The sequence below is a fragment of the Odocoileus virginianus genome, chromosome 28 (assembly GCF_023699985.2).
Source record: "Odocoileus virginianus isolate 20LAN1187 ecotype Illinois chromosome 28, Ovbor_1.2, whole genome shotgun sequence".
NCBI classification, from domain to species: Eukaryota; Metazoa; Chordata; class Mammalia; order Artiodactyla; family Cervidae; genus Odocoileus; species Odocoileus virginianus.
In genome coordinates this window covers 35,467,714-35,480,144 of record NC_069701.1, presented here as the reverse complement: position 1 = coordinate 35,480,144, position 12,431 = coordinate 35,467,714, and the positions used below count along the sequence as shown (strand labels likewise).

The 12,431-nt window shown below is 39.1% G+C and overlaps 1 protein-coding gene across 2 annotated transcripts in view; it reads left to right on the top strand.

The window, feature by feature from the left end:
* LOC110145294 (solute carrier family 22 member 10-like) overlaps positions 1–12,431 on the top strand; it is a 27,724-nt gene extending 15,293 nt beyond the window's left edge. The window contains exons 3-10 of one of the 2 annotated variants that reach the window (XM_020905516.2): positions 1,149–1,303; positions 1,405–1,573; positions 3,262–3,385; positions 3,960–4,075; positions 6,365–6,579; positions 8,768–8,876; positions 9,333–9,536; positions 10,969–12,431. In XM_020905516.2, the coding sequence (XP_020761175.2) occupies positions 1,149–1,303; positions 1,405–1,573; positions 3,262–3,385; positions 3,960–4,075; positions 6,365–6,579; positions 8,768–8,876; positions 9,333–9,536; positions 10,969–11,029 (1,153 nt within the window). In that variant the 3' untranslated portion in view covers positions 11,030–12,431. The remainder of the gene's footprint in view (positions 1–1,148; positions 1,304–1,404; positions 1,574–3,261; positions 3,386–3,959; positions 4,076–6,364; positions 6,580–8,767; positions 8,877–9,332; positions 9,537–10,968) is intronic. The other variant, XM_070457518.1, reaches the window with a different exon arrangement.

Below are 12,431 nucleotides of genomic sequence, written 5' to 3'. Positions count from 1 at the left end.
AGGAATGTCATATGACATTTCTTCTCCTCTCTCTGACATTTTATTCAGTATTTCAATCTGTAGATCCATCCATGTTGTTGCAAATGCCATCATTTCATTCTATTTTATGGCTGAAGTATATTCCACTGTACTTCATCTTCCTTTATCCATTCCTTCATCAGCGAACAATTAGATTGCTTTCATGCCCTGGCTCTTGTAAATAGAGTTGCAATGAACATTGGGATGCATGTATCTTAAAGCCCTCTTTTCTTGATGCCCAATGATACAGAGAATTCACTTTTCCTTATTTTCTTGCACCTTCTTTTCCCTTCATTCTCCATCTTAGGTAATTCTTTCCTCTGAGATATTTATATAACAGCCTCTGGCTGAATTATGGTGCTCTTATATTCTGTTCTAGAAAAGTATATTGCTTTAGGCCAATAAAATCAGATTCAACAAAGATTGACTCTTACCTAACCCCTCAACAACTTTCATGCATTATTCCACTGATCTTTTGCATCAGTTAAGCCTTGCCTCTGTGGTCCTAGAGACCCAAGTACACTTTTAGCTCTCTTATGTTTCAGACACTCGAGAGACTATATACCAGGTTAAACACATATGCTAATACACGACTGCTTACAGAAATGTTACAATTTCCAACACCATGGTTTCTTCTGTGAGAAGTTAGTTTTATTTTTATTTTTGGCCATGCCACATGGCTTGCAGGATTTTAGCTCCCGGATCAGGAACAGAACCCACACCCTCAGCAGTGAAAGCATGGAGTCCTAACCACTGGAAGACCAGGGAAGAAAGTCAGCAAGAGAAAAACAAATATCATAAATTAACACATATATGTGGAATCTAGAAAAATGGTAGAGATAAACCTATTTGCAAAGCAGAAATAAAAACACGGATGAACAGTCTCTTTCAGTGTCAGAGTCATCTGACAGAGTCATCTGGTGGTTGTATGATGAAGTATTTGTATTGTTTGCATATAGTCAAAGATTGTTACTTTATGGAGATTTGCATTGTTGATTTAGCTTTTGTTTACTCAAGTTTTCAGGCACATGATTCTCTTGTTGAAATTTCAGAGTATGTTTTTGTTTTCTTAATTTGTTACCATAAATTATCATTACTCACATCACCTAAGCTGACTGTCTGTTTTGTAGGTTTGGGCGAAAGCTGATTCTCAGGTGGTGTTTACTCCAACTTGCCATCTCTGGGACCTGTACAACCTTCGCTCCCAACATCTTCATTTATTGCTTACTACGCTTCTTGTCGGGCTGCTCCATTGCAGTTGTAATAGCAAACAACTGTGTTCTAAGTAAGCCAACAATTTTTATCTAATCCATCTTCTTAGCCTTGAATTTGAGCTTGAAATTTGACACTTATTTGACATGATAACACTGTCTTGATATCTTTCAGTTATAGAGTGGACAAGATCCCAATCGAAAGGCATGGTAGTAACATTGGTATACTGTGCCCTTAGTATTGGACAGATGATCCTGGGAGGACTGGCTTTTGTCTTTCGAGAGTGGCGCACCCTGCAGCTAGTGGTGTCTGTACCTTTCTTTGTCTTCTTTCTCTCCTCAAGGTATGAAGTGCTCTCTCTTTCTTAAGGAAATCTGGGATAAAATGCACATTGAATTGGGATATACTGATTTTCTTGTTCCCTGACACATACTTATTGTTTAGACCTGAAATCCATGTCTCTCACCTGTTCATTCTGAGCAATTTTAAATTTGAGAAACACAACATGGAGTAAAAATAACCTTTCTGCTAGGTATTTTCTGCCATCTGGTTCCTAACTCTTTCCCAATATAAAGGTCATAGAGCTATTCCAATATTATTTTCCTTAATATAAAATACAGACTCAATTTTTTATTTAAAAAAAAGAAAGAAATACCTTTAATTCTATTTTGCTTTGGAATGAGTCAGGTCACAGAAAAACTTTCAGTGATTTGCTCTGTTGCAGATGGAATTGGATGAAAAAGATGCAGCAAATTTATTCACAGAGCTGTTTCACAAAATAGCAACAAGATTTTCCACTAGTTAAATTTGCATGCAGATTAGATGATTTACATTATGAATTCAGCACTCCTTCTTCCCTTAAATAACTTCAACAAATAATTATTAATGGATAACTTCATTCCCACACTAAAACCAATCTAGGGAAAATCAGATTTAGGAGAACACAGAGAGATGACTACAGGTTTTACAGAGCGAGATGAGTTCAGAGAGAGAAGACAATATAATCCACGTCAGACTCATCTATTAAGTCATTCTGTATTTGTAACACTACAAGGAAGCTAGCACTACTGTACCCGTGTTACTAATGAGAAAACTGAGGCAGCTGTAAAGAAGTAATTAGTCATTAATTGGTTAGGAATTGGATAATTAGTTATCAACATAACTAGTAGGAGGAGGAGTAATTGTAGTCATTGTTAGGCTTTAAGCTGACATTTTGGGGGCTTCTTTTTTAAAGGAATAGATACTGTAAATATATATCATGTGCAAAAAGTTGTTTGTCCCACGCCACAGTGGAAGGAAATTATCACGTGAGGGACTCTCAAGATTAAGCTTGTCAAGCTTCTTGTAAATCCTTCTGGTGAGTAAGCAGAGAGGCAATTTGACCCCAAAGTCTGTGTTCCTTACTAGTAGTACAACTTTCAAGTGCACTGGCATGGAGTGGTTGGCCTCATATTCTCCTAGTATTTGTATAATAGATCGGGAATTTCCCATATTCCCTGGTGGCTCAGATGGTAAAGAATCTGCCTACAATGCAGGAGACCTGGATTCAATCCCTGGGTCAGGAAGATCACCTGGAGAAGGGAATAGCAACCCACTCCAGTATTCTTGCCTGGATAATTCCATGGACAGAGGAGCCTGGTGAGCTACAGTCAGTGGGGTCACAAAGAGTCATACGACTGAGCAGCTAACACTAACTAACTGATCCAACAAGAGAAGTGGTAGATTTAGATGGAAAGCAAAATGCAACTATTATCAATTGACATGTGACAAATAAGCAATGGCCTCCCAGCTGGTGCTAGTGGTAAAGATTCTGCCTGCCAATGCAGGAGATGATGCAAGAGATGTGGGTTCAATTCCTGGGGCGGGAAGATCCCCTAGAGAAGGAAATGGCAATCCACTCCAGTTTTCTTACTGGGAAAATCCCATGAACAGAGGAGCCTGGTAGGCTACAATCCTTGGGGTCTCAAGGAGTCGGACAGGACTGAGTGACTGAGCACAACTGACTGCACTTGCGTGCTCATCTTTCATCAGGTGGCTGGCGGAATCTTCTCGATGGCTGATTATCACCAATAAACCAGAGGAGGGCTTAAAGGAACTTAAAATAGTTGCACACAGAAATGGAATGAAGAACGTTGCAGAAACCCTAAACTTGGAGGTGAATGAGAAAGGGAAGGGAAGATCATTACTTGGTTGAAGGGAAATCATAAACTGATATCTGCCTTCTCCTTCTTGATATAGACAAGCTGCTTTTCTAACAAGGACAGCTAGTTGAGAATGGAAATTCGCTAGTCTTTCATGGGCTTCTAGTAGAAAAGAAACTTTGAGCACTGTGCAGCTACTTCTTTCTTTTTTAAACTTTTTTATTTTGTGTTGGACTATTGCTCATTAACAACGTTGTGATAGATTCAGGTGAACAGTGGTGGGGATTCAGGGATACATATAGGAGTATCCTTTAGCTCACTTCCTCTGAATCTAAAACTTTTCTACTCTTGAGTCACCCTACCTCCATCTATGGTCTCTTCTTCAAAATAGCATTTTAACATTTAATTTCCTGGAATCTCCCTTAACTCCCTACATCTTCCTTCATTTCATGTTCACATGTGATTGTATGTATAATATGATACACTAGAAAGAAAGAGAACACATGTCTCTTATCCTCTTGTGTGCCAGCACACATCACAATTCCTGGTACTATGTTAGCAAATGATATGTGTTTGTTGTTGTTGAAGGGTTTGAGAGCGACCATGCAGGAGGAACTGGAGACAGCACAGACTAAAACGACTATGTTTGACTTGTTCCGCACACCCAACCTGCGAAAAAGGACGTATCTCCTGTTCTTTGTGAGGTGGGCTACACACAGTGCATGTGAGAAGAAACATGAATCTATTTATTTCAAATGTTATAACAGTGTCGTGAGAGGAAGGGCATGTTTGCATTTTTTTAATTGACTTATTTATTTTAATTGGAGGCTAATTACTTTACAATATTGTAGTGGTTTTTGCCATATATTGACACGAATCAGCCATGGGTGTACACGTGTTCCGCATCCTGAACACCCCTCCCATCTCCCTCCCCATCCATCCCTCAGGGTCATCCCAGTGCACCAGCCCTGAGTACCTGTCTCCTGCATGGAACCTGGACGGGTGATCTGTTTCACATATGGTAATACACATATTTGCATTTAAAAGATGAGGAAAACAGGCCAAGTAAGACTCATGTGGAACTGATTTTATGATGATGGTTCAGTCATATCACACTGTCAGTCTCTTCACTGGAGACTGAGGTTGAGAACTTCCTTCACAGTACAGATTTTGGCACTTAATTTTCTTCATTTATTCTTTGAATTTTAATTGAAGCAAGTCTGGCATACTGTAATGTGAAGAGATCACAAATAAATACAGATCAATGAATATTTCAATGTCTAATAATGTAACCAGCATACAAAGCAAGGTAGAACAATCCTAATTCCCCGGGAGTTCTGCTCATGTAACCCATATAACCACCACCACCTCCACCATTACCCCACTCTCATCTCCTCCTCGCTGCCCTACTGTGCGCTGTTCCTATCTCCATCACTACGCATGAGTGTTGCCTGATCTTAACCTTCACATAATAAATGACAGAAGGGTTCTGTGACAGGTCTTCTTTCTTCAGGCTCATTCATGAAGATTCACCCATTCTGTTGCTTGTACCAGTAAACTGTTCTCCCCAGTGTTATAGTTTCCGTTACATGAATGCACTGCAATGTCTGTATGTACTTCAAACTTGGTGGACTTTATTTGTTTCCATTTTGGAACAGTTTGTGTACTAGCACAAGGGCTTCTGTAGTAAATCTTGTTTATTATTTCTCGAGGAGATGTAACTACTAGCTTTGATAGAGTCAGGAGGAGAAACCTTAAATACAGTTCTGAATTTTTGAAGACTTACACACACGTAAGCCACTGGAAAATATATACCCACTGCCAATCCTAAGATTTGGTGATCGTTTTTCAGGCTATCCATAAGTCAAAACTTTCCAAACTGTACAATTTAAAAATGTGCCTTTATTGTAAGTCAATAATATCTGACATTAAATCTGCTAAAAATAAAAAAAGAAGTAACTACTAAGCTGAACAATTTATTTCTTTCCAGACATATCCTAGTAGACGTCTGCATTTAAATGCATTGTGCTGTTTCAACATTTCTTTACTCACTAGGAAACACAGATCTATGTTCCGGAATCCTGCATAATCAAAATGGAAGCAAAAAGTATAGATAATGACCAAGAAAGACCTTGCTTAAAATTGCTGTGTTCTGTGGTGTTTTTCTGTTCTAAGTTCTAAGTGTAGCTCTCTCTGGTTGTAGTAGATCTTTAAAGTGGACTCAACGGGGAATACATGTATATCCATGGCTGATTCATGTCAATGTATGACAAAAACCACTACAATATTATAAAGTAATTAGCCTCCAACTAATAAAAAAAATAAAGTGGATTCAAGTCTAGATGCTTTCTGTGTAAGATGTAGATCCCCAGTGGCAATATTTCATTACATTTCTGATGGTACAGTTGGTGCACATTTGCTTTCTGAATTCTTCCATTTTCTCTTGGTGCTAAGAAATCAGATACTAAGTTTAAATTTCCCAGAATTCTGTTAGACCCCAGGACACTGCTCCCAGGTCAAGGAGACACTGGTAGTCTCTTTGCAACTTCAATCATAGTTGAGAAAAAGGGAATTCTTCCCAGTACTGGTGTTGGGGGATGAGAGGGAGGACTCACAGAATTCACACATACATATGTACATTTATACAGACAACTCACAAAAAGAAATCCTTCTACGATTTATAAGTTTCAATCATTCTGTATTCAATTTCTCTAAATCATTCACTTTGGTGGACTGGGCCAGATTATGTATTCCTGTCATTGTCAATTCTATGCTTAGGGACTCAGAAAAAAAAACGACAGAGGGAGTTTCACTTTTATATACAGACACGTAATTTTTTATTGTACCTTTATCACCTTAAAATGAAGTATTGTAGAAATCAGACTGGGCCTTTATTCTTTAACCTTGACCATTGGCTGCCTGGGTCAACATAATCATCAATGACAGCAATGGGCTCTAATCTTATGGCTTGGGTCTTCTTTTGTTCACTACAGATTTGCAGGTGCAATATCCTTTTTTGGCATTATCATCAATCTACAGCACTTTGGAAGCAATATTTTCCTGTTCCAGGTAATCTTTGGCGTTCTCACTATCTCAGTCCGATGTCTTGCACTTTACCCACTGAACAAAGTGGGCCGTCGACCAACCCAGATGTTTTTCATGTTCCTCGTGGGACTTTCCATTTTGATCAACATATTTGTGCCTCAAGGTGAGAGAAGATTGGAATTTGGGGAAAGGAAGTGTCTTTTTCAAACCACCACTGATTGTATTGGGTCACACTGTCTAGAGCCAGCAGTAAAGAATGGTCTCAATTAAAGGGAAAGAAAAAAAAAAAAAAAAACTTACCACCCCCACACCTCGGTGCCTTTTAAGGTAGATCAGACGGAAACATGTTATGAATGTGTTTCTCCCAGTACAGTGTCCTAACAGAGACCCTGACCCCAAACCCTGGGGCTGAAACTCTTGCCTTCAGAGACAGCCATACTCTGTCTATGGAGCAGATGGTGGTTTAGTTGTTAAATCATGTCTGACTCTTGTAAGTCAGACCCATGTTGTGGCCCATAAGGCTCCCCTGTCCTCTACCCATGGAATTTTCCAGTCAAAAATACTGGAGTGGGTTGCCATTTCCTTCTCCAGGGGATTTTCCCGATCCAGGGATCGAACAAGGCTCTCCTGTATTGTAGGTGGATTCTTTACCAACTGAGGCACCAGGGAAGCCCAATTAAAGGCTAAGTCCTACCCAAACCAATCAAAGAGTTTATGAGAAATTCTAATAAGATTTTAGAAAAAGAACCAGACATCAGCAAGTGGCACTTCAGACATCTATTTATCATCATCACATAGTGAAAGTTGTCTGTAAACTGGTACTAGTATTCCTGACAGTTCCTCTAGGACAGGACTTGTTCAGTTGCCATTCACATTTTTAATAACAAGGATGGTGGGGTGAGATCTTGCAATTATATCCCAGGTGAAAACATAGTATGGTCACTCCCCCTGTTTTGGCTCAGTACCAGATATGATGGGGCTAACCTGGTAGTTCAGCTGCAATGCAGGAGACCCTGGTTTGATCCCTGGGTCAGGAAGATCCCTCAGAGAAGGACATGGCAACCCACTCCAGTATTCTTGCCAGGAAATCCCATGGACAGAGGAGCCTGGTGGACTAAGGTCCATAGGGTTGCAAAGAGTCAGACACGACTGAAGCAACTGAGTGTGCATGCACATGGTAGTTCTATTTTTAGTTTTTAAGGGACCTCCATACAGTTCTCTGTAGTGGTTGTATCAATTTATATTCCCACCAACAGTGCAAGAGGATTTCCTTTTCTCCACATGCCTTCCAGCATTTATTGCTTATGTTTTTGGTTGATGGCCATTCTGACTGGTGTGAGGTGATACTTCATTGTACTTTTGATTTGCATTTATCTAATAAAGAGCAATGTTGAGCATCTTTTCATGTGTTTGTTAGCCATCTCTATGTTTATGTCTTCTTTGGAGAAATATCTATTTAGGTCTTCCACTCATTTTTTATTGGGTTGTTTGGGTTTCTTTTATATTGAGCTGCTTGTATATTTTGGAGATTAATTCCTTGTCAGTTGCTTCATTTGCAATTATTTTCTCAGATTCTGAAAGTTGTCTTTTCATCTTGTCTGTGGTTTCCTTTGCTGTGCAAAAGCTTTTAAGTTTAATTAGGTCCCATTTGTTTGTCTTCATTTTTATTTTCATTACTCTAGGTGGTGCAGCAAGGGAATCTTGTTGCCATTTACGTCAAAGAGTGTTCTGCCTATGTTTTCCTCTCAGAGTTTTATAGTGTCTGGCCTTACAGTTAGGACTTTTATCCATTTTGAGTTTATTTTTAATGGGGTTAGGAAATGTTCACATTCCATTCTTTTACATGTAGCTGTCCAGGTTTCCCAGCACCACATATTGAAGAGATTGTCTTTTCTCCATTGTATTTTCTTCCCTCCTTTGTCAAAGTTTAGTCAACCATAGGTTCATGAGTTTCTGTCTGGACTTTCTAGCCTACCCAAAGCAATCTACAGAATCAATATAATTCCCATTAAATTACCAACGGCATTTTCAAAGAACTAGAACAAAAAATTTTGTATGGAACTGCAAAGAACTCCCAATAGCCAAAGCAACCTGGAGTAAGAAAAATGGAGTTTGAGGAATCAGGATCCCTGAATTAAGACTACACTACAAAGCTATAGTAAACAACACAGTATGGTACAGGCACAAAACAGAAATATAAATCACTGGAACAGGATAGAAAGCCCAGAGATAAAGCTACAATATATTTCAAAAATACAAACAGCTTATAGAGTTTTTTTACTGACTACATTTTGTGGATGTTGATTCCTTCAGCCCAGATTTTTTGATCCCGCTGACCTTCTCATTTCCAGACATGCAGACCCTGCGCGTGATTTTGGCAAGTGTGGGAATCAGCTGTGTTGCTGCGTCTCAGACCTCTTTTTCAGTCCACCAAACTGAACTCCTCCCCACTATTGTCAGGTACGAGCTTATGAATGCTATGCCAAGGACCATAATAGAAATTTCCCAGCTAATTGGTGCTTATTCAAGGGAATAAATGTAAGATCTGTTAATTGTAAAGCAATTATCAGTATTTGTAATAGTACCTTAAAAATAATTATAACCAAAATTACTGCAAGTGCTGGCTTTGTGCCATGTACCATGCTAAGCAGTACTTCAATACATCCTCTCTTAACTTTTTAGAAGATTTGTCAGACTAGTCACAATATGTAACACTCTGTTTAAGGACTAATTCGTACTGACCTTGACAAAAACATCTAGCAAATCACAGAGCAAATCACAGAAGCAAGGCTTTTTCATCAAGCTCATGATTTAATACTTGTGGAGCTTTCTGGTTCAAAATAAAGTCAAAATAATAGATCACAAATTAAGCCCAGAATTTAACTGGATTATTATATATTGTCATTTACCCTTCAGAGCAAAAGCTTCAGGATTAGATTTGTTGGCTAATAGGTGTGGGGCAGCTCTGGCTCCCCTGCTGATGGCCCTAGCGGTGTATCTACCCACTCTGCCCTGGATCGTCTATGGAGTGTGTCCCCTCATTGCTGCTCCCGTTCTCCTTCTCCTACCTGAAACTAAAAATCTGCCTCTGCCTGACACCATCCAGGATGTGGAAAATAAGTGAGTACACCTTCTAACCAACCCCTGGGAGGGACTGTGTGCTTTGGATCTGTGGGTGACAAAGTCAATACACTGCAAGGGTCCCTCAGATCACTGGGGAGGCTGAACCTTGCCAGGGGTACTCCCATCTTGGGCCATTGCCTTCAAAGGGGCAAGGCCATTTGTATTCACTGAGTTTCAATCTAGACTGCACAGATCCCTTCTGCCCTGTTCTCTTTGGTAGTTTTAGTGCTGAAGAGAAGATATTAGCTCTACTAATATCTTAGGGCACATCTTACCTGCCCTCATGAGAGACATACATTTCTGATCATGTTTCATAATCTTTAGATCTGTAAAAATTAAAGCCTCTCTTTGAAAAGATATTAGAGAGATAAATCTTATATTGGTGCCTTTAAGACTAGACCGTTTTGCTGCCATAAATAATGGAAATATCGAGGATAAGGAAAATAAGAAACTGGTAAAAAAAAATATTTGTAAATAAGAAAAATGCTCGGTCATTCAGTCATGTCTGACTCTTTGCAACCTCATGGACTGTAGCCCACCAGACTCCTCTGTCCATGGAATTTTTCACACAGGAATACTGTGATGGGTTGCCATTCCTACTCCAGGGGATCTTCCTGACCCAGGGAATGAACTCCAAATTCTTTTGTCTTCGGCATTGGCAGGTGGATTCTTTACCACTGCCCCACCTAGGAAACCCATTACTGACCTACAGCTTCCATAATGAAGTGACTCAAACCAAGTTACTTAAACAACAGAAATTTATTGTCTCACAGTTGTATAGTCTGGAAGTCTGAGCTGTAGTTGTTGGCAGGGCCACGTCCCCGCTATAGGCTCTAGGGAAGGGTCTGTTCCAGGTCTCTCCTACATTTCAATAGCTCCTTTGCTTGTGGCAGCATCGCTCCAATCTTCACATGGCATCTCCCTGCATACCTCTCTGTCCTGATGTTCCCTTTGTGTAAAGACACCAGTATTATTGGATTAGGGGCCCACCCTAGCCCAATATGACCTCATCTTAATTCATTTTATCTGCAACTGCCCTGTTTCCAAATATGGCAATCTTACATTTGAGGTACTAAGAGTTAAAACTTGAACACGTGAATTTTAGGAGAGACAAGATTCAACCCATAACAAATGGGGAGCTCCCTTAGGATTTTCAGCTCACCTCTTGCCTTTCTTTCATTACTGCCCAGACCTCTAAAGAGACCAAATGATGGTAGTAACTTTCTAGGATCTCCACAGGCAGCAGAGCCTATTCCAGCATGAGTGTCAATCCCACAGATTTTATTGAATTAAAAAAGATGATGAAGAGGATCAATTTGTATTTATGTATGGAGGGCACACAAACCTATTTTCACATTTTCTTTTTTAAAGGTTGTTTTTCATTTACTTATTGGTTGGTTGACTGGTTGTTTCTGTCTTGTTTTTCCAGCAAAAAATTCTCAAGAAAAGCAAGTGAAAAAGATTTCTACATAAAAGTGACAAAGTTTTAAGGAGTTATTGGTGAAGAAAAGAAAAATATGAAGAACAAATATGAATTTTCCTTTTTATTCACAAACTAGCAAGAAAATATACTGGAAAATGTATCTCATTTACAATCATTATATTAATTTGCACTTTACCATATACTTTGTTGGAACATGTAAGTTCATGAACAGTTCAATTTGGGGGGAAGTAGTTTAAAAAGTTTTGAATTTATCAATAAATTATTAATAGATAAGATGATTCAGAAACAAAGAAACACCATGGAATTAGGATCTGACTGGTTGATATATGGAACAGCATATGGTGAACTCTGAAAAAATTTACAAAAATCAGAACACTATATCATATGCAAATGGACATTGAAAGAAATCCAGAAATAGATACCCAATACGTATATGCTTAACATAATACACTTGACATCATAAATCTCCTTCAAAAGAAAGCTTATGTAATCCTTGAATATCTTGTGTGTGTGAGCTCAGTCGTGACTGACTCTTTGCGATCCCATCAACGGTAACCCACCAGGCTCCTCTGTCCATGGACTTTTCCAGGCAAGAATACTGGAGCAGGTTGCCATTTCTTTCTCCAGGGACCTTCCTGACCCAGGGATCGAACCCACATCTCTTACATCTCCTGCATTGGCAGGCTGGTTCTTTACCACTAGTGCCACCTGGGAAGCAATCTTTGAAAATACAATCATTGAAATGATAATAGTGACTTTTTTCATGGCGGGATTTAAGTGACTATTACTTTCTCTTTGAATTTTCCCTTTTCATATTTTCAACAATTAGCATATATAATTTTAGTATTTTAAGACATCAAAATTGAAGTATAAGCAACTTCAAAATGTGTATGCATTTAATAAAATCACTACAAATTAAAAGCTATACTCCCAATCTCTCAATTTATCCTTCCCCTTCTTTCCCCCAGTAACCATAAGACTGGTTTTTACGTCTGCGACTCAATTTCTGTTTTGTAAATAAGTTCATATACACACTGTGCTGTGCTGTACTTAGTTGTCAGTTGTGTCCAACTAGACAACCCCGTGGACTGTAGCCACCCAGGCTCCTCTGTCCATGGAGATTCTCCATGTAAGAATGCTGGAGTGGGGGAGTCTTCCCAACCCAGGAATTGAACTGGGGCCTCTTGCATTGCAGGAGAATTCTTTACCAGCTGAGCTACCAGGGAAGCCCCATATACATACTGCAAAATATAAACCAGGTAACTAATAAGGACTTACTCTATACCACAGGGAACTCTACTCAGTAATCTGTAATGATCTAGATGGGTAGAGAATCTAAAATGATTGGATATATCTGCATGTATAACTGATTCACTCTGCTGTGAAGCAGAAAATAATATAACACTGTAAATCAACTATACTCCAATAAAAAAATTTAAATAACAAAA